This window comes from Corapipo altera, unplaced genomic scaffold (assembly GCF_003945725.1).
Source record: "Corapipo altera isolate COAL_440 unplaced genomic scaffold, ASM394572v1 0, whole genome shotgun sequence".
In the NCBI taxonomy this organism is placed as follows: Eukaryota; Metazoa; Chordata; class Aves; order Passeriformes; family Pipridae; genus Corapipo; species Corapipo altera.
In genome coordinates, this window is record NW_020884872.1 from 63135829 (window position 1) to 63158741 (window position 22913).

Here is a 22913-nt window from a genome sequence, read left to right on the forward strand (position 1 = left end):
GTAAAGTTGCCAAGAATATCACTTGAATCTACATTTGTCATTCCTTACAGACATTTCCTGAGTGGATAAAGGAACTAATTTTTGCCATTTAGTTCTTTAAATAAAAGCACAGAAGCTGAAGGGACAAACAGTGCCAGTTGCCTTCTCAGTATTACTGTGCAGGTTAAAGGATATGGAAAAACCTTCTTGAAAATCTGATTTTCATATTTAGCATAATAATATCTTAAAATGGGGTTGTTTTTCCTTTTTAAACAGCTCTAATGATAGCCTCTTAATAAAATTTGTAACATTGTAGTGTAATTTCTTTATACAACTGAAATTCAGCAAAACGTTTTGAAACCCTGTTAGGAGAACTCCCAGGTTTTTAAAATAGCTGGTACAGGAGATACGGTTCTTCCGTTATGGAACAATACTGGCACCCAGTGGTGTTCTCGTACTAGTGCATTCTTTAAGTTACCCGATGCTGTATTATTTGAATTGTTCTCTCTTATTGTGAGAAATTTGAGAGCTTTTGGTGATTTTTTTTCTTTCAAAACCTTACCTTTTTTATGACATGACTGTATAAATCTGCTTCTGTTGCGAAGTAATGGAATGAGCACTCTGGTTTTTGCATATGCACGTTGAAAATAGCTATATAAAATTTACTGTAGGACTCACATGTTGTTTTGTGTGGCTGGCACTGAATCAGAAGTGGTAGTGCAGTTTATATTTGCTGCCAGTATCACAGTGATTCTCTGAAGAGCTGTGAATCTGAAATGCACATGTTTTATAGAGCATATTTATTAATATTAATTTCCCTTATTTACTTCTTTCCTTAAAGAAAGCTTCTCCTTAATAAAATGTTAATTCTAGAGATGATAGGAGAATATTGCAGAGGATTTATAGAAAAATGGTAATATGGGATAGAAAAAGGATGGAAGTTTAAAGGTTTGTGTTTGTGCATGAACTGTTAATTATAATTAGAGAAAACATGCTTTTCAAGAAAGCTGCTCATGAAAAATAACTATTATTAAGAAAGTTATTTACCTGGTGGATTTAATTATAGAATAAGGCTCTGATTTTAAACCTTTTCAAGTGTGTGTGTGTATACAGATGCATGTTTGTCTGCAGATCAAGTGTTTGATCCAGCAGTGTAGAACAGACAAGAAATGCATCTTCCTTTGATACCACTGGTTTCTTCAGTGTTTTAGGCAGAGATGGTAATAGAGTAGCAGTACAGAAATCTGTCTGTTTAGGCCATGTCAGGTGTAATTTGTTCTTTATGAAGTAAGGGAGAATGTAAAGCAAGATAAATAGAGGCACAGGTGAGATTCGTACTACAGTTATATTCTTTAGCAATGGGAAATATGGAAAAGGAGAATGTGCACATCTGTAACGTGCAAAAATGATTTTTAAACTGATCTCATACTTGATATGAAGGAGCAGTGGGAAAACAGCTCTGCCTGTCACTCATGTAATATTTTTTTCTGTGTATTACAAAGGAAGAATTACTGGAATCTGTTTTTTATAGAAGTTGAATGAGAACATTTTGACAGAAAAATTGTAGATTTGGATTTATATGTGAATGGTTAACATAGAAAGTGCTGATTCATTACTAATGGCTTTGTTTTAATGTTTCTTTTGAAGGTAAGAATGCAGGTACTTTCTAGGAGATGCTTTTCTAACAAAAGCTGTTGCTAAGAGGATTGTACTGCTACATGTCTCACATGAGTGGAACCGGGGTGAGGGGGAGGACTAGCTGAGATATCCCTCAGGTTTCTGCAAGCATAATGCGAAGGAATTGCAGTAGAAACATTTATTTTCCTCTCTCTTCTGATTTTATTTCTCTCGAGAATGCTCCACAAATAACCATCTCAACCACTTGTGGCAGCTTTATGCCCATTTGGTTGTAAACTGTGATTTTATTTCTTTTTTCTTTTAATTTGTATTAATGTTCCAAACCTACAGAATCCCTGTGTGACTCATGCAGCACTGCTTACTAAAATTCCCTTGAAATCATTGCAATTCTCTCTTCATGACTTCAAAATGTAACTTTTAAGATTGTTTTAAAATGTGCATGAAAGAAGTCTAGTGAGTACTTTATTTCTTGAAAACTAAAGTTTCTTGCAGTGTATGTTAATCTAGTTACCAGTCCTCATAGTGGAGGGTTCAATGTGGTGGTGGGGCGTTGTGTATGGTGGGGCTTTTTTGTGGTGTTTTGGTTTTGTTTTTTTTTTTGGTGTTGGGGTTTTTTTTTGTTGTTGTTGTTGTTTTTGTGGGTTTTTTTGGGGTTTTTTTGGCAGTGGTTTTAAACTTTCTTAAAGAAATCTGTTTATTTATTTCCTCAAAAACATAATCATCTCTTTAATATTTAGTATTATCTGCATTGTATACTAAAGAAATAATTTGTGTCATTGCTGTCAGTGTAAGATGTCAGCGATCAGCCACTGGCTTGCCTTGGACTTTAGAAGAGCTTTGTGGAGCTTGGCTGCTGCTCACTCTATGCTTCTCACCCATTTATTTTATCTTTTATTTATTTGCTCCTTTACTTTAAGCCCAAGTGCATAATTCTGAAATGTTTGTTTATGGAAGGACAAAGGGAAGTTTGTTGATTGTGGCAGCAGCATTTCTGTGCCATGTTATCCCCAGTGCCCCCTTGCTTTATAAAGAAAAGGTGGAGATAGCTTGGGATGCAGGTGTGGAGGGCAAGCATTGACAAAGACGCTGTTTGTATGGCACTGCCAGGTGGGAATTGGGAGTTCATGAGCACTTCAGCAGTGTGATCACTCTGTAGTTCACCTTTTGTTATCTAGGGTTGTGACAGGTCAGGGATATTTTGCAAAATGGGCAGAACAGGTAATGCAGAAGATGGGAGGCACTTGAATGAGTTTAGTAGAGACACAGAGCTGCAGGGCTGTTTTCTTTGACTCCAGAGCAGGTTTTTACTGTCTTTGGTTTTGTTCAGGGTCATATTTTTATTTTTCTTGATCTAACACTGAGAACAAAAAAATCGAGTGGCGTTATGCTGTAAAGGTCCCACCTTGGGCATATCACATGCCCTTATTAAAATAGATAGAAAAGGGGACTCGTGTTTCCTTCAGAGTCTAGGAAAAAAACCTCGGACTTAATAATCTTTATGTTGTGCAGGGAGGATTATGCCATTTGAAGAGGTAGCTTTGTCTGTTTTAACTCCCTTTTCCTATGAAAATTTTTCTGTATAAATACATTTATTTTAAAATAAATTTTATAAAAATACTGATTTTTATTTTCTTAAATAATTTGTGGGCCTGTAGCAGGAAATATTCAAACCTGAATTGTAGTTATTGTAGGAGATGGTACAGATAATGAGGAGAAAATAAATTTATTTTAAATAAGAACATTCTGTAAGGTTTTAGAGAATCTAAACATGTATTTGGAGTACTTGTTGCTGTATGAAGTAGTCTGTGTAAGAATGTTATTAGGGCAAAGTGGAAAGGAATAGCTTGACATACACTGGTTCCAAGCTTCTGTTAAAAAAGGAGAAATCTGTGCTTTGACTAATTCTGGTGTATAATGTTTTTTGTTTGCAGTTTGTTCCCTGGCCAGTTTCTGACTGTTTCTTATGAAACCTGTGTTTTTGTGTCCTGTTGCATAGAAAGAACACCTGACCCATTACTGGAAAGCTCATTTTTTATTCTGTTGAAGTACTTCAGCAAAACTTTGCTGTCAGAGTTGTTCATTTGATCTTTTTTCTTGAAAGTAATTTTGGTGCTGGTCTTTCGCATTTAAGCAATTTATGCTTTCATGTGATAAGCATCTTTAAAAAACAAACCAACCAACCTCAAACTATAAAATATTCCCCCTACATTAATGTTCACAGATTTTGCTTTTTTGAAAACTATTTTAATAACTAAGTAAATCAGGTTTTTTGCTGAAAAGCTTTGATGTTTGCTTAAATCAAACTAACAGATGTCCCCAACAGTATTTCTCGATTGGTGCCTCTGAGGTTGGCAGAGGTTTTGGTGTGGTGGGCAATGTTTTTGCTAAGTGCTATTGCTCAAGTTAGCACACGTCAAAAACTACTGGTCTTCTCCAGTGAGTTTCTCATTATCCTTGTGTCTCAGAAACTTTCCAAAGTAATGAGACAAACTAAACAGAAAATTTATATATAGATTTATATATAAGAAGTTATAAACTGAAAATTTTGACTTAAACAGAGTGGGATTTTGACAGCCGTGAGTCAGTCTTCATTTTGAGGTGAGAAAGTAAAACATGACTCAGCAGTGAATTTTGTAATAGCAGAATTTGTCTTGTCCTATATAAAGTTAATTCTAGGTCAGATTCTTGTCTATTCATTCTTTAAAAACATTTTTATTTGCTGGAAAATGATAATACTTATGTCAAAGTACTAGGCTAAGTAACTCTATAAGAGAAGTACAGTTCTGCTAGCTTCAGTAGAATGAAGAGTGACTTCATTTACATTTGGAGCAGAAGAGGAGGAAACCTTCCACAACTTACCCAACAGTCTAAAACTCAGTTTATGGATTTTGTACTCCCCCTAATCCCTGCTATTAAACTTATGCTCAGTTTTATGCTGAAGATGACAGAAGGTAAACGTGTAGAGTTTATGATATTGCTCTTTCTAGGAAGTCTGTTGGTGTAATTAAGCCACAGTTGAAGCCTCAAGAGCAGGATAGTGTCTGTTGGTTATATCTGTTTCCTGGCACAGAGTGGGAATGCTGTTCTACTTTACCTTCTGACTCCAGCTAATGAGATCTGTTAACTCACAGTAGTTGGATAAATCTGCATAGATCGTAGTACTTGAGCTCAGAGTTGCTCAGCTGGGAAATCCTATATTCCCATGCAAGCTACCAAGTCTCACCACTTTATTACTCTCAGGCATCTTCCTTTTATATAAAAAATAGAAGTGTTTCTTCTTATGCTTTTATAAATGCATTTTCTTGCCATTCAGTTCATCTGAGTTGTTTTTTTTTTTTTTCTCTTTTCTTTTTGGTGATGGTGGCTAGTGACTCGGGATTTGCTAGATACCAGTGTCCAGTTTGACCAGTTATATCCCATCAAGTGTCTGGGTTAGAGCACAACTGTGATCATTAATTAGTCTGGGAACACTGGGAGGACTTGAGGTGGTGATGTTAAAGTCACTTGGGCTAGAATCAAAAAGATCTGTAAAGTATACTTTCCTTCAAGTGTTTTGCCTTGTTTATATATTATTTTCTTTAAAAAGAAGTATTTCTTGAAGCACCCATGGATATTTATTTTTAGTATTTTTTAATGTATATTACTCTTTGTTTTTTAAGTCATTCTTCTACTTTTTGGGGAATGGTGATTTCTTGGTAGGTAGTTATTTAAATGTTATTTGAGGAAGTACTGTGTTTCAGACAGAGTATCTAGCAAATATCAATTATTTAGTGGTTGCTGTGATGTTCTTAAATAAAATGAAGAGCTGTGCAGAGAAGGCAGGTTGCCAGCTACATAAAAATGAAAACTGGGGCTGCAAATAGAATATATAAGGCTAAATGAACAACAAATGTCACAATTTCTGACCACTCAAGTTAAAATTATCCTTTTTTAAAGTGTTTTTTTGGAGGTTAGAATAGGTCAGCCCTTTTAAATGGATTCAAGTAATCAATTCAGAAATTACTTAGTTTTCAGATGAAAAATTTATAGTTACAGAATTTTTGCAGAAAGATACTGATTCTGGACTTCCACCATCAGGCTCACAAAGAACCTTTCCAAATGTGGTTGTGAAGGAGATTTTTATTTTTATTTCATCTTTTTCACTATATTTGGCTATTCATACACTGGAATGCACTTTCATTTTTATCAGTTTCTTTGTAGCCCAGGCAAGCAAAATACATTTTCATGGCACAGTGTTGCGTGCCCCAGCCCTTGAGGTATTAACCGTACAATCTTGAGCTTTAGAAATAGATATGGTTGTGTTTTGAGTGGGTTGGAAGTTGGTGGGGTTTTTTTGTTTGTTTTTGTTTGTTTGGTTGGTTTTTTTTTTGCTTTTTTTCCCCCTTGCAAATGCATGAGTGAAAGTATGCCACTTACTCAAGTAAAGGTCAAATGGTTGATTTTGAAACCAGGTTCCTATAATTTGACAGGATGGGCATGGGGAGCTAAGTGTTACCCTATTCGTGATGGCTGTTGTTACTTTGTAAGTAGAACTTGTTTTTCTTACTTGCATTTAAAAAAAAATTCTTTTGTTTAGAAATTATGGAAGAGGAAGTCTGTCTTAGCCTCTCAGTGTAAGGAAACTGATTACATAAAGTAATTTTCCAAGTATTTTTACATCTATGCTTCACCAGCAGAAAAGATAGGAACTAAAGACAATGTCATGTACAGAAAAAATGTTTGTCTAATTGATACATCTTGTGATATTCTGATTTTTTTTTCTTTCACAGGTATCTTTCAGATGAAGGAATTGAAGCTTGCTTAAGTTCATCTGAGAAAGTTAATACAAATGATATAATCCTAGTTGCCCTTAATGTAAGTTATGATAGTGAAAGTTTTTTTTTTCTGACAAATCATGCTAAAAATGATATAACTAATGGCTTAAGTACAGGTTTGTTTGTCTAATTAAGTGTACTGTTTTCTGTGTGATTTATGTAAAGGACAGAGTACCTATCTTTCTCCTTGCCTGTATGAATTGTGAGTTTTATTTCCAAAGTCTGAAACCTGTAGGAGAAATATTAACAGATTTTGCAGTAGGAGAATATATTTTGTTTTATAAAATGTAAAACTAAAGTCAAAGTACAAGCTGTAATACGACTGGAAATGCTATGTATTGACATGAGTATGAAATTGTAGTACAGAATATGTTTGTTGGGATGAATAAAACATCCTTACTTAGTTTAACTTCTGGACAAGATACTCCTTAAAGCACATTCAAACTGTACATCCTGTTGAATACATATTTAACTATGAACAGGTTTCTTGCTTTACTGTAGGAGTATGGATTAGTAGTCGTTATTCCTGCCGCCAAATTAACACAGGAATATACAAGATAGAGAAACATCTTGGAAGCAATAAACCATAATACTTTTAAGTATGTGAGAAAAATGTGCATGTGAATTCCTATTTTTCAGAATTCTAGTGTATACAATGTTGGTAAGCATTAGTAAGTCTGCTGCCTTTCTTAATCCGTGTATTTGTTATTTGTTTTTATGTATTTTATCAAATCCATACTTAGATGTTTTAAAGCTTAAATGCACTATATATGGTTTAATGTAAACTTTGTGCTTTGTAATAACTGTCTGTAGTTTCAAGGGGAAAAAATCAATGTCGTAGAGTGCTTAAGAGACAATTTCTTAATGGAATTGTGTGAGGGGGGATTATTTTGTCCATTCTCAAGATTCGGTCACCAGTTGGTTTAAGGTAATACTCTGAAAATGTCCCCTCTGCTCCTTTCATTTATTCTTTAAAGCATATGTTCAATCACTCACATGTATGCAGGCACCAATTCATATAAGGAATTGGAAAAGAATTAAAGCAAAATTATAATGCAAAGGTGCAAAGAATGTAATACAAAACATGCATAGGGTAAGCATTTGGTTTCTGGACTGTATTAGCATGCCTGTATATATGAGAATGCATTGCTGCTTTATAAAAAACCCAAAGAAATACTTCCAAGTTGCTGGGTATTATCCTGCATGTAATAATGTGCTGGAACAAGTACTGACATGATCATTTGTGACTGTTTTGTTATTTCTGGCTTGTTTGATAGATAATAAAAATGTTAACACAAGCACTCCAAAGCCCGATTTAATTCTTTATCACTGTTTTTGTCATTAAGTGGGTTGATTTTATGCCCAGAAGATTAACTTGTCTGTTGAGTACGTGGGGCAGTGTGTCTTTAGTGGCAAGATAACAGTGAATTTATATTTGACTTCTTACAAATTCACAAATCCTTCCTTGACTGCCAGAACCATGTTTTGGGCAGAATAAATCAAGAAGTCATATGAGCTTTTTTACCTTTTTTTTTTATGTGTATGAATTGGTTAAATAAGTATGAAATCAACATAAATGTACCTTCAGTCCTTCAAATGTTTTTATTTTGTGTAAGATCTTACAGAGAATTCGTAAAAGTTATGTCTCCTTCCTGCTGCTCTGATTGCAAAGCACATTTCTGGAGACTTTACCAAGGGCAAGTCCTGCCTGACCATCCCAGTGTCCTTCTGTGAGGGAGTGATTGCATCAGTGAACAAGGGAGGGGATACTGAAGTCATCTATCTGGACTTCTGTAAAGCCTTTGCCACAGTCACTCAGAACATCCTTCTCTGCAAATTAGAGATGGATTTGATGAGTGGACTGTTAAATGCATAAGACATTGATTGGGCAGTCACATCAGAGGGTATTGGTCAGTGACTCAGATGGACATCAGTGACAAGTGGTGTCCCTTAGGGGTCCATATTGGGGCCAGTGTTATTTAATATCTTCATTAATGACATAGTTTGAGTGCACCCTCAGCAGATTCGCAGGTGACACCAAGAAGAGTGGTGGGGTTGACACACCTGAAGGATGAGATGCCATCCAGAGAGACCTGGACAAGATCCAGAAGTGGGCCTACATGAATCACATGAGGTTTAACAAGACCAAGTGCAAGAGGCTGCACTGGGGTCAGGGCAACCCCCAACACCAATACAAGCTGGCAGATGAACAGATCAAAAGCAGCTCTGTTGCTTGTGGACGAGAGACTGAGCATGAGACAGCAGTGTGTGCTTGTGGCCCAGAAACCCAGTTGTGTCCTAGGCTGCATAAAAAGGAGTGTGACAGCAGGTTGAGGGAGGTGATTCTGCCCCTCTTCCCCACTCTCATGAGACCACACCTGGAGTACTGCATCCAGCTCTGGGGTCTCCAGCACAGGAAGGACATTGACCATTTGGTGCGAGTACAGAGAAGGGCCACTAAGCTGATCAAACCTCTCCTATGAAAGAAGCCTCAGAGAACTGAGAATGTTCAGCCTGCAAAAGAGAAGGCTTTGGAGTCACCTGGTTGTGGCCTTTCAGTACCTGAAGGGAAAATACAAGAAGGATGGAGAGAGACTTTTTGCAAGGACAGTTAGTGACAGAGCAAGGGGGAATGTCTTCAAACTGAAAGTAGGTTTAGATTATATATTAGGAAGAAATTCTTTACTCTGAGGGTGATGAGGCACTGGAACAGGTTTCCCAGAGAAGTTGTGGATGCCCCATCCCTGGAAGTATTTAAGGCTGGGTTGGATGGGACTCTTAGTAATCTGGTCTAGTGTCCCTGCCCACAACAAGTTGGAACCTAGCTGATCTTTAATGTTCCTTTCAACCCAAACCATTCTGTGATGATTCTATGATATGGATATAGAACACGTGGGAACAGTTTATAGGACCCTGTGTGCTATTCAGAGACACAGGACTGACAGATCAGTTTCCTCAGGTGGGCACAGATTGAAAGCTCAATGTGCTTTCTTAAGACTGTCTTGTCTTGTGCAACAGAAAGTGCGTTGCTCATTTGTCCACTCTGTAGATACTCAGTAAATACACTAAAAGAACATTCCTATGATAATTTTTTATTTGTAGGGTGTTTCTCACTGAAAACCGGAATAAACCAATTGTCTACAATGTTTCATATACTAAAATATAACCCTGCTCAGTTCTAGATCAGGATGTCAGAGCTGTAGTCCATTGGCATATATTAATGGCAAGTTGGTGTCCAAGTTCTTTTAGTAATTACATTTAGCCCATCTTCTTTTAGAAGTGTTGTTTTCAATCATAATAAGTAAGGAGGCTCTTCAGCTTCACTACTGCAGTCTGCATCAGCATGTTCTATTTAAAACAACAAGCTTATTTCAAGCACTGGAGTTTAAAAAACACAGGTGTTGTAGGTTGCATTGTTGTGCCTTATATTTTTTTCTTAGCATATGTCAATGCACTAAAAAGGTCATTTGTGAAGTTTCATTCATTTTTATTCTATTTCCTATTTTCACATGTTGCCCCTTTTAGCTCACATCACCCTGAATGATGTGCTTGTCCAAGCAGTGTTAGGTGAGGAAAGGGCAGTGATTTTTTCTTTTGATCGTATGAGTTCTTTTGTTTAATGTTGTCAGTGGCCACATTGCACAGTTGCAGAATAATGTCATGTAGCTGTCTGTCTCACTTCCAAAAGAAATAATTAGACATTTAAGTTAAAAAACATCTAATGAGAATACATAAACTTTTACTCCCAAGTGTAATTGCAAAAATCATTTCAACCTTTTATGAAGGATTTGTGCATGTAAAAAGTCACAAACTAAAAATACTTTTCTCTAAGTACCAGGTGGAGAGTAAAGAAAGGTGTTTACCTCTATTAAACCTCATAGTTATGTTTAATCATAGTTATGTTTAGTCATTTCATTTCATCTGTTTGAAGCATTTTAATCAACATTGAAAATGTACTTAAAACAATATAGTTTAAAAAGCAAAATGATTTCTTTTGTAAACTCTGAGTTGTTGAATTTTTTTTTCATCATACAGGGTTAAAGGAATGGATTTTTGTAATGAATAGTTGTCATTATGGAAAATGTACCCTTCTTTTTCTTATTTTACAATGATTTTTTTGGAAACGGGATATTTTAGGTTAATATTCTCTTGTCTTCTGTGTTAATTTCAGACAGATTTAAGAACGATTGGCAAGAAATTCCTGCCCAGTGACATCAATGGTGGAAAGGTGGAAAAGGTAGACAATATTTTTACTTCACTTTTCTGTGGTCTGTGATTTCTGTGTGATGACAACCTTCTATGGTGCATTAGTCTGGTTTTGTCATTATTTCACATACAAAGAACCCGGTATTTTAGTATATTATAGTATATATATTATATAGTATTATATAGTATATAATGTTCATATGTATATATGAACATAAGCTTCATAAAAAGAGGGCGCTTTCTTTTTTATTTCACAACTTTGAAATGTTTAAATAAGAATGTGACCAATCCTAGCACCATGGTATTAAGGTTATATATGTGGTAATGCTTGCCTTATTTAGTGTTACTGTTGAAATACGATTTCAGTTAAAAAATTCAAAATGACCTTAATAGTACTGCTTTTTCAGAGTTTTGTTTATTATGATAGGATTTCTTTAGAGGTAGTTGTCAAGTTTTCGTCCATCACTTGAGAATGTACCTAATAATTTGTCCATTTCCTTTAAAAAGAATGTTTTCTCAGTTTCTGTTATCGTTACATAGTTCAAGTGGTCAGTTAAAGATTGAAGTGTGAGTAATTTCCTCAGAGCTTTGATAGAGGTTATATGTGAGAATCTACTTACATGCTTTAAAATGTTTTCTTCTAGTTTAAGCTGCTCAGATCACCACTTGAGTTTTTCATAGTTCTCAGCTTAAAGTGGGCAAGGTGCAATTGTGCCGTTTTTTCCTTTAAATACAAAACCTCTGCACAAAAATGGGGGAAAACTCTGATGGTTAGTGCTTTAAAATACCTGTGAAATAAGAGCTACGCTTTTATGGAAAAAAACCTTTTGCACCTGTACACAAACAAATGCATCTATATTTTGTAGAAAAGAACATCCCAGAAAATAAAAAATGACCCTTAATTGTCTTTTATTAAAGACAATTTTTTTAAACAAATGTTGTTTGTTAAATTGTAGCAATTTACATACTTCTGTCAGTATTGTTAAAGATCAAGGATTTTTAACATGAACTTCTAGTAAAATTTAGTTTAGTCTTATGTTGATCAACTGTGTTTATTTTGATCATAGATCTTAGAAAATTATTCTAAAAAAACGCCAAACCAGACACTTGCAAGCCATTTGCTGGAGGGTGATAATCCTTCAGGTTTTGAAAAGAAGTAATGATTGCACAGAAAAAGCCTGTATTTGAGAAGAACTCCTACTTATAAATTTTAACTCCGGCTATTAGATACTGTACTGAATTCTTGCTTTCTTAACTGTAGTGTTTCCTTTTTTTTGAGTAACAGAAAGCAAATCTGACGACTTAAACAGTGCTCTATTTAGCTTTCAATGTATGCAAATACTCTGTTACAGAGCTTATGTGTTTATAAAGAAGGATATTTATGGGGCAACTTAATATAATCTCTCAGTAGAAAGTAGTAATCTGTGGTTCAGAAATGCTTCAGGAAACAATAGAAGTTATGTGATACTATTGTTCCTCTCATCCAAGACTACGGTCGATATTATCTATATCTTGAGAATATATGTTATTTCCATCTTGCATAGAAAATAAGTTTATTCTGAAATATTATTATAACAGGCAAATAGTTGCATAAAAGCTGACATAGAGTCCTAGTATGAAACAACATGGGTATTTGACCATTATAGATGGTTATCAACTTCAGTCATTAATACACAGAAATGTTTCATTCACTCATTAATATCTGTGTTTTGTATGGATTTAAAAATAGTTAACATTTCCAACATTAACCACAAGATGGCCACATTTGCATAGGATTTGGAAAAGCTGAACCCTCTCGTTTCTATCTAGATGATTATATACCATAAATATATATTAAGTACTTTTAATGGAAGAAGACTGCAAAGAAGACTATGAAGTTATAATATATAATTTAAGTTATGTTACATTTAAGGTGTTACTGATTTTCTTTTGAGAACTAAGATTACAATGGAAACATTGATTCCAGAAGAAGCTTTCAGAAAGGATTTAATTTGTGAACTTAGAGTTGCTTTCTGAGTACCGACAAATTATTGATAAGCAGTTAAAAACATAAGTTGCCAACAATTTAATTCCTTTTTAAGTTTACTTATATGCTTCCCAGTTTCTGTTTCATTATTTTTTGATTGTGGATTTTGTTTTCCTACAGCCTTTTTTCTTTCCTTTTTTTTTTTTTCCAGAATGATGATCAGATTTGTTGTTCGAGTTAAAAATGATCTGTGTTTAATAAACCTCCTTCCAGTGAGAGTGATTGCTACATCAGGCCTTCTGTGGTCATCATAGTAAAGCTACTTTGCTTCTATTCTTTTATTTATTAATTTCTCTTTTCTTTCTATTTACCTCCTGGTTTCTACTCTTGCTATGTGTTCTTCTGGGCTACCTATTCTGTTTCTCCAATGCTGGAACCTGATGAAATGTTCACTTTTTCATCTTTTTTGCTCTTAGGAGCTAGAGATCAGTTGAGCAGCAACAGACAATTACTTTTTATTTTTCAGAGAAATCAAAATGCCTCAACTATAGCTGAAATGAGATAGTGGTTGGGTTAGTTGGTTTGTGTTTTTTTAGATGGGTTTCTTTTGTTTTATTTTGGTGTTTTGTGTTTGTGGTGGGTTGGTTTTTTTGTTGTTACAACCGACAGATAAGTGATGTCCTCTGAAGTTAGTATATTTTGATTACCGCTGTTTGAAGAAGGTGTGTTTGTAGTTAGTGTTTACAAAGCAGTTGTACTCAAAATTTACTCTTGATACAAACCAATAATCTTTTAAGCTGTTTTTTCTTTCTTCAGAAGACATTGTCAGTGAGACCCTGGGAGTACAGCATGTGAAATATTATCTGGACTCCATACTATGTTAGAAGTGACAGTATTTGTGTTTTTGTTTGTTTGCCTCCTCAACTGTTTTCATTCACTTTTTTTTTCATCATTGATATTTCAGAGATGTATGAAACATGACAACTGTTCTCTGAAAAAGCCATTTTTATCATGCTTTAGAACGTGCAGTACATGAGTGATAGAAATTGAACATGACTGCCTGATAAAATTACACTTTTCTTTGCCTGAGGGCATCTGTTAGTGTGTCTAGATATTACGGTGTTTACTTAACAGTGTTAACAGTCTTGTCTTCTCTGTTTCACATATCTAGCTAGAAGGGCCATGTGTTCTGCAAATACAGAAGATTCGCAATGTTGCTGCACCAAAGGATAATGAAGAATCTCAGGCTGCTCCCAGAATGTTACGTTTACAGATGACGGACGGACACACAAGCTGCACAGCTATAGAATACAGTAACATGTCAAAAATAAGGTGAACAACTTTCTTGTCCAAGTTTTGCTCGATACTTAAATGTCCTTGAAGTAATGGAAGTGCCCTTAATAATATATGAAAAGAATCACTTGACAAAACTTCCTTCTTGGATTTTGAATATAAAGGAGAAACTTAAATTCAGCATGCAAAGGTAGATCTGAATGTAATTTACAGTACCGTTTATGCTGAAGTACATAATGGAAGAAAGGAGATTTTTGCAGGCATCTACTGAGTTGTAGTTTCATGGCGCACAGCATTTTGGGTGTATGTAAACTTGAACCAAGTTCCCAGTTTTTAATAGTAGCACATCTTTTGTCTGACCTTTGTAGCAGGAGTGTCACAGGCCTGACACAACTAAGCTAATGCAACTAATGCTCCTTAACTGTGGGCAGGCCTTTAACTTGAATATTTCTTCAGTTAAAAGTGAAGGGTAAGAGAGCTAATTACTGTTGAACATGGGGATTTTTTGTGTGTTCGATTATGAAGATGCTAAAAATGATCTCTAGTGTTTAGTCTCTAGTCATGGTGTGCTCTCCACTTTTCTAGTTCAGATTACTTTGATTAAAACCAATAATCTTCCTCTGTCTTTTTCTGCTAGCTGCAACAGTTTTATGTATGTATATATATATGTATACACACTTAATTTTTGAATGTCATCTGTTACTGTTAAACTGCTCCTGAGCAGGAGCCAGCTTGCAGTTTAGAGTGGTGCTGTCAGAACATTTAATGATATTTTAATTTTAGCTTGAGCCAGCAGAACTTGGAATATCATATTCCAATGCGAATATAAAGAGAGCAGTAAAGGAAGGCAAACAGACTGTTGTGTAAGTAGATTCTAGATCACAAAATATTTAATTGAACACATAGTACAAGACATCATTTGGAAGCTTTTTGATAAAATTTGAGAAATGTTAGCAAACTCATCACTCTAGTAATGTTGTGAGCTCTTCTTTTTGTGTAACATATGAAAATTCAATTTGTGTTACATGTAGTTGTTTCAGGTTTGAAACTGGACCATTATCCTGGAATAATGTACTGTTTCAGTACGTAGTGTTTCTTTAATAAATAAAAATCATATTTTTATTTTAAATTGTAAGTTTTTAATGACTATGGTTTTCTTTTACCCCTCTCCCCATGCATAATTTTAATTTTTTTTCTGTATTTCTTGCATGTTTGTTTGTTTGATCTCATTTTCTTTGCTTTTATCTGCACAGTACAGAAAACCTACTAACATTGCTAAGGTTAAATGCGACTGGTGCTGTAATTGGCCTGCTGCATTGTGAGTGTGCCTCACCATGTAGTATGGGCCTGTGATTGCAACAGTAGCTTCAACATATTTTAAAGATATTATTACCTCTCAGTTGAAAAGTTATAAACGACTGTGTCCTATTTCTCATAAGAAAGAGCAGTCTTTAGATTGTTCTGCTTGTCATGTCTTCCAGTTATGGGTTGGAGATGCATGATTCTTTTACACTTCTGCTGTTGCTTTTCTTAGGGTAGATTCACATGCGAAGATAAGGTACCTCCTTGTGGGAGCTGATGACAGAAAGTATTCATAATGTTTTTAAATTACAGAGTAATGAGAGAAGAAGCACTATGAGTTGCATGCTTTTTATTTTTATTCTAGTACAGTCCTGGCTGTTGGCAACGTATAGAAAGCTTCCTTTCTAACCGCTCTTTGTTTTCTCCTAAATTAAATGTCTAAAAAAAAATGAGATGATTAACCATCTGGAGATCCTCTATTAACTATAAATACATACTAGGATGAGGAACTTATCTTAAAGTCAGTTGTCTAAGACTATCTTCTCTTAGTCTAAAGAAATCACATCCTTAGTTTGGTATTGTGAAATTGGGTTTTAACCAAGCAGACAATTTGCAAACATTCATCTCTGTTAGAGTCTAATTTGCAGTATAGCGTTTTTGTGTAATGAGTTGGAAGTGTTCCAATAAAGCTATTGAAAAGTACTGTGTATACTCAAGGAATTACTGCAAAGGTTTTTGATGCTAATTTTTTATTATGGCATATGAAATGTTGGAAGTATAATGGAAGTATTTTTACATGTTTCTTTGTGGCAGAATATTAATAAATGTATTTGAAATATTTGGCTTTGTTTCTACCTCTAGCCTGAACACTCCACCTGGAACAAAAATTAAGCTTTCAGGAATTGTTGAAGTGAGAAATGGGTTCTTGCTGCTGAATGACAGTAACACGGCAGTTCTTGGAGGCGAAGTGGAGCATCTTATAGAAAAGTGGGAATTACAAAGGGTGAGGTAACACCACTGCAAATACTTGTTTTACAGAATGCATATTACATTTCATGACATCAAGCTTAATGTGTTCACTGTGAACTTTCTTTATGATAAACTTTTAGGAGTGTACTGTCGAAATAGTTTTAGGGCTGCAGACCGATATGTGTAAGTAGGTCTTATGTATAATGTTGCAAATTAAGAAATTAAAAGCAATCTTTGCATGAGAACTGATTTCTTTCTGTATTCTGCAGGGATTGAAAATGTTAATCAAATATATTAAATTTATTTTGGTACAGTCATGGCTGATTGCTTTCCTAAACAATGTGTTTGGTTCAAAAATATTATAGAATGCTGCCTTTTACAAATACCATCTTCAGACTGTGTATTTTTGAGGTAAAAATAGTGGAATAAGTGTACAGAAAACACTGAAGTTGGTAACTTTTAATACAAACTCTGTATTGCAGATTTCATCAGTACTTTAGATAAATTTGTGGTTACAAAGAAAAATTGGAAGTTTTAAGTTCTTCCAACAAGCCATAAATCCTTTACTCCCAATAGAACAAAAGTGGCTGCAGGAATACTTTTTCATACATTTTCTCACAAATGGGTGGAAGTTCTTAGGGCAGGAAGTTGTGACCCTACTACTCTTGGTCCCAAATACTTGCCAGATCAGTTATCACTACTGCTACCACACTCATCTCTGTATTTTTGCATCCACATCTCTGATGGGTGAAATGGAGTAGCTGCTTATGAACATGATGGTCATTTCTGTATAAAGCATTTTTTTTGTTGTTGCTAATGTTAAGTGGAGCTCAGTTGTTTTTGTTGCAAGTAGCCGCCTTTGCGTTTGGTTGCACTTCTTAGATTTCATCAAACTAAGCCAAAACTTATTTGAATGTTTGAGTTACACAGTGTCCATTGTCATAGATTCTATTTGACATCGTCTTTGTGCTTTTATAGTTGAAAATAGTTTGGTTGGTTGGTTTTTGTTGTTGGTTTGTTTTTTTTTTTTTTAAATCTATTCCTGGTTTTAAAAGAAGTTCTGGGACCAACAGCAGAAATATCCCAGTTTATAATTTTTTTCTTATTTAACATAAAGTCTTGTGAGTTTTAATATTGATGGGGACAGAAGGGAGACACATAGAGCTAATATGTTCTTAAGAATGCCATCTAATTTGTAAGACAAGGGTCAATAGAATTGGTTGACTTTCTTGGTGATTAACAGTCTGTTTTCATATTTCTTCTATCTGGACTTCAACAAATAATTCTTACTTCATAATTATTATTTTGTTTTTGAAATAAATATCAAGAAATAACTTGGAACATGTTGTGTTTGCAAGAAAGGAAACCATTTAATAACCATTGGTGTGCTGCTGACTACACCTTTTAGCACTTGTGAGCCGGTTCTGTTGGCTTTATGTGATATGTTTAACTGAGTGGTAGCTGTCACTCATTTGCTCTGGTAAGATACAGAAAGTTAACTATTGCCTGTTGCTATCCCCTCAGCTCTCTTGTTCCATCTTGAAGTTTGCCCGAGTATCATTTTCTTTTTCTTGTTGACCAGCTCACAGCATATGAATGTGGCCAATGTCAAAAGCTCTAGGTGACAACAAATCAATTTGGACAGGTGAACCATGACCACTGGAAATTGTAGTTCCAGTTTTATACCCAGACTGACAGCTAGACAGATAGGGCTCAAATAAGTCTATAGAAACCAGATGCTACATGATAGCCATTTCCCCATGAATTCAATATTTCTCTCCTATTCAGAAAGCTTTGCAGGAGAGAACAGTGGACAAATAAGCAGGATTGCTAAAATACCTGAGAGGTGACAAAGGACATTGCCACTCCTTGTCTAATCTTACTACTGAAGCATAAATAAAATACTGAATTGTGTTTGCATAAAAAGACAGAAAACTTTTATTTGTGGGACTATTTAAAATGACTTGTTTTGAAGCCAGTTTTTTGATTTTGAAGCCAGTATTTTATTTTCTTGCTACTAGAATGTCTGAGATATGTTAATTTGGCTTCTCGTGTAGATGATGAAATAAGAGGTAAAGTTAGTGCTAGTAAGCCAAATACTATTCTGAAACTTTAGAATTAAAGTTGTTTAACCAGTTTAAGTTTTTACCCTTGCACCAGCCTGTCAGCTTCTAGTTGTTACGTTTCATTACTGTTTTGTTCCATTCAGACCATTCAAATCGCTTTCAGGAGGAATCAAGTTTTAGTAATGAGAGACACACACAACAAATATAGCATATGTAGAATGAATGCAGTATTATCACACAGAATGAGGAATAAATTTGCTATTCCTTGTAGCATTCAATTTTATCATAAGGTAAATTCTTGTCTGCAAATTTCAATTTTTTTTAAACATCAGTATTTAAGTAACAGTATACAAATAAGGAAGGAGGAAATGAGACTGTTACTGTGAGATCTTTTTTTCTAGACTATTTGGAAATGCAAGGTAAAGTGTCATGGACATCTTTAGGTGAAAATACAGTTCCAAATAACTGTTGCTTTGTGGAGTTTCTTATGTTCTGGTGGTGACTGGTGTTTCAAACATGAAGGGTCAATATCTGCAAGATATTGCTGGTACCCTTCTTATGAAAAAACAGTACTTCGTATTGCCATTAATCAAAATATCAGACAATATGTAAATGGAGTCTGAAGCAAATTTTGCTGAGATGATTGGTGAGAGTGTTTGATAGGCTCTTATATTTTTAAAACAGAATCTGTTGAATTACAAATTATCTAAAAGTAAAGTTCTCTACTCAATGAGTCTTCTGTTTTGGTGAAGGTGAGGCTAAATATTGAGGTTACCTTATGGGAAAAGGGAGTAGTTTTATGTATACTTCAAACTTCATACTAGAAAGAAGTGTGAGGGTACAGTAGAACATAATATCTAGTTCAGTCTGATATTGTAAAACCTTTGTTTCTTAAGAGATTCCCTAGGAAATAGGTTTCTAATATCACAATGCAAATACAGCAAAAAGGATAACAGAAGCATACTAAGTGTGTTTGTAACAAAGTTTATTGTAAATGATAGTTACTGCTGTGCTATGAGCATATTTAATTGTAATTAAAAAAAAATACTGTTCTTGTTGTCAAGTTGCTTTGTATTTGATGCAATACAAAATGTCATTTCCAAAGCAGCTGCTCTCACTTCTCAGCAGACAGTACTACCTGGGAAGAAAGCGTCAGGGCTCTTGTTTACCATTAGAACATTACAATTCTTTCATTATGGCTTTATGCAATAAATTGTTACGATTCAAAATCCATGTAGCTAAATAGGCAGTCAATTTTAAGTGCTTTTTTACTATTTGCTCAATTGCATGTTTGAGCAGTAGATTAGAACAGTAATTTTCTTCTATGGGAAAGAAAAATTTAACCTTAAATTTCACCATGTTCTTCCTGATTGTAGGACATGAGGAGTTAACTATGATCTGATGCTTTAGTTCTTAGACTAGCACTTAATATTTTTTTTATTATAAATTGGTTCAGCGAGGGAATTCATTCCAAAACTGCTTACATTTCTCTAGGTACAAACAAACAAGCAAACAAATAACACCCAGAATAAATGTAGGATTTACTGGACCTAGAGTGACTTCCTTGGGGAAGTGAAGCAGCTTGGCCATGAAATCACTGTTGTACTGTGCTGCTTCAGTTAATAGATACAGAAAGGTATGAGCATGCTACAGTGATCCGCCTTTGGTTAGCTCATAATTCTAAGGCAGCACTTTAAAGGAACTGATCGAATCTAAAGCAGAAAAATGTTATGATTTCTGCACTAAGTGCTTTGTTTTGAATAATTTATCAAATACTTTATCAGTGTTTTTTTGCTCCAAGGCATGAAGAAAAGGATTATTATTTTTTTTCAGCCTTGAAAGGACTTAATAACCATAAATGATTTAGAAAACGGTCTTTGGCTCCTCAATAAAAGTAGTTAACTTGAAAGGAGTGGACCAAAAGTTTTAATTTTGGTATGTATTAGCTAAATTGATCCATTACTTAGTTTAAAAAATTTTCTGATAATATAGTGGCTTAAAGCATGTTCACGTTTATACTACGGTTCTCACATGATGTATTTAAATCAATTTTACGTAAGTGTAATAAGTATATAGGTAGATGTCATATATAGTCTTAAGTAAATAATACTGTCTCTGCCAGTCGGGAGTAGTAAATGATGTATGTAATCGTGCATGACTGTCCAGTGGGGGAAAAAAGATAATATAAAATGAAGATGATAAAACAGATGCATTATATGACGTGCAATTTTGGAGCATTTTAACAGCATTAAAGACCTGTTCTTCCCTTCTTCCACTTCTGAAACCAAATATTTCTGTGTAATGCACAATAATTAACACATAACCAAATGTCAGTTACAGTGAATTTCTTTCTCTTCCAGGTTATTGCTGTTTTTGTAATTTGTAGAGAATGAGAAAAACTTTATCAACTTATGAACAGATAGTTTAGTGCAGTGTTTTACAAATCCATCTTTTGACTGTTGTTGTTAGCAAGTAATTGTATTATTGGAGAATCCTATGTTTTCAGGCCTAGGTCATCGATAAACTGAAGAGCACTTGTTCTATCAATACTGTGTATCAGTAATTGTTATGCTTACTGTTATGGTCTTTGTGATCCAAAGACCTCGTAATCAATTTAACCTATATACCATACTTTTTATAAGGTTATTGGGGAAATTTCCTGGTAGCACAGTATTTTGTTTCCAGCAGTGGCAAAAAGATGTTTTTTAGGGAGAGAGCACAGCCTGAGCTCTTGTGAAGCCTTAGCATCCAGATTTTCTCTATTATGTTTTATCAGGGGATACAATTCTGACTCATCTTTTCTGTGTTTGCTAATGCATGGGATCATGAATTTCACAGAATGGTTGAGCCTGGTGGTCATCTGGTTCCATCAGGGCCATCTAGAGGCAGTTGTCGAGAACAGTGTCCTGGCAGCTTTTGAGTATTTTCAAGGATGGGGACTCCACAACCTCCCTGGGCCACCTGTGCCAACCTGTGCTAGTGCCCAGTCACCCTCAGTAAAAATAGTGGTTTCTGATGTTCAGAGGGACCCTCTGTGTTTCAGTTTCTGCCCATTGTCTTTTTGTCTCACTGGGCACCATTGAAAAGGGCCTGGCTCCATTCTCTTTACATTCTCCCTTCAATTGATAAGATGCCTGTGAACCTTACCTTCTTTAGGCTGAACTGGTCCAATCCTTTTTTAAACATGCTGAATCTCTGTGTCTTTACAGTCTCTAGTGACAGCAGGTTTACTGGGCACTATGTAAAGAAATGTCTGCTGCCTATTTGTGTGCTGCTTTGTTCTGCTAGTGTAGGTTTTGGTATATAACTGAATTTTCTGTATTTGCTCTATATGTTGCCTTAATGATTATGCAGAATTCCATAATTTTCTTCTTTTCTCTGCCCCTCATCCAACCTTCTTCTTAAGTACCCCAGGATTTTAAGAATATCATTATTTTTTTCTGCTTAAAATACCCATCTTGCAAATTTCCTGTACTTTCTGAAATAGACATTTAACGTATAATCTCTTTTCTGTTTGCAATTTATTAATCATCAGTGTTCTTTTACAGAGTTTGGCGAAACACAATAGGAGTAACATTGGAACAGAAGGTGGTCCTCCTCCTTTTGTACCTTTTGGGCAGGTATAGCGTACTTCTCTTTGTCGCTTCATGAAAGAAACCTGTATTATGATATCTAGGGTACCTGGTTCCAATTAGATAAAGGCTATGAAAACACCTTAGATCATGATGACTTGGGTATAAAAAATGTGCCTGTTTAAAAAAAAATTGTGTTAATCCTGTCACTTCGTGGCACCAGTTTCTATTTGACATTTTTCCTCTCAATTTCAAACTTAATTTTATTTCATATGTGGAGCCTTTGACTGTGCCAGTCAGATCACGTAGGCACTAACGTAGTCCCTTCTTAAATGCCAGAGGTACTTCCAGGAATCATACCAGCCATGTTGTGAACTAAACTTAAAATGTGAAAGTCTTTTTTTGACCTTTCTAGTGGACCAGAGGAGTATGCTTTTAGGAAAAACAGATCTAGATGTCCTAGGTGTACATTTTGATGATCATATTCTTTATCTTAAGTTGTGCTAATCTAATACAATAATACTTTGGTCTTTTTTAAATGACAGTAGGCAGAAGAGTTAATTAAAAAATTCTTTTGCATTTTCAGAAATGTGCGTCTCATGTGCAAGTGGATAGCAGAGACCTTGATCGCAGAAAGACTCTGCAAATGACAAATGCTGTAAAAACTGTTGTGGACAATGATGAATTTGAAAAACAGAGAACAGCTGCTATTGCAGAAGTAGCAAAGAGCAAGGAGGTTAGAATGCATGTGTTACAGCGTTTACTTACCGTGATTGATCTTTTCTTGTTATTTTAAGTATTAAATGACAAATGTTTTCTAATATTTTCCTGCTTATAATTCTACTCCTGTATCTTTACAAAGAATCAGAGAGTCATTTTGGATTGATGGCTATGTTCTTTTAATAATGCCAATAAATGTATCATAATGTTTTATTGAAGATATGTTTTTGATACCACTATTAAAAAATGTGGGGTTTACAATTTAGCTAATAAGATTTAAGTAATTAATGCAGGTTATCAATTTTGATCTGTTTTTTCAATTCTCAAAAACTGGTGATTCCCTGCACTCAGTCTGAAAGAATAGCTAGGAAGTTTAGTTCTAATGTGT

At 34.9% G+C, this 22913-nt stretch overlaps 1 protein-coding gene across 3 annotated transcripts in view; it reads left to right on the top strand.

Moving 5' to 3' along the window:
* The window catches only part of TDRD3 (tudor domain containing 3), a 98737-nt gene that overhangs the window by 35979 nt on the left and 39845 nt on the right, over positions 1–22913 (top strand). For 2 of the 3 annotated variants that reach the window (XR_003528740.1, XM_027650330.1), the window contains exons 2-7: positions 6387–6471; positions 10603–10668; positions 13775–13935; positions 16060–16201; positions 21782–21853; positions 22392–22541. Coding sequence is in view for 2 of the 3 variants with exons in the window: in XM_027650330.1 (XP_027506131.1) it covers positions 6387–6471; positions 10603–10668; positions 13775–13935; positions 16060–16201; positions 21782–21853; positions 22392–22541 (676 nt within the window). In the remaining variant the exon portion in view is untranslated. Of the gene's footprint in view, positions 1–6386; positions 6472–10602; positions 10669–13774; positions 13936–16059; positions 16202–21781; positions 21854–22391; positions 22542–22913 lie in introns of those variants that run through there. The other variant, XM_027650339.1, reaches the window with a different exon arrangement.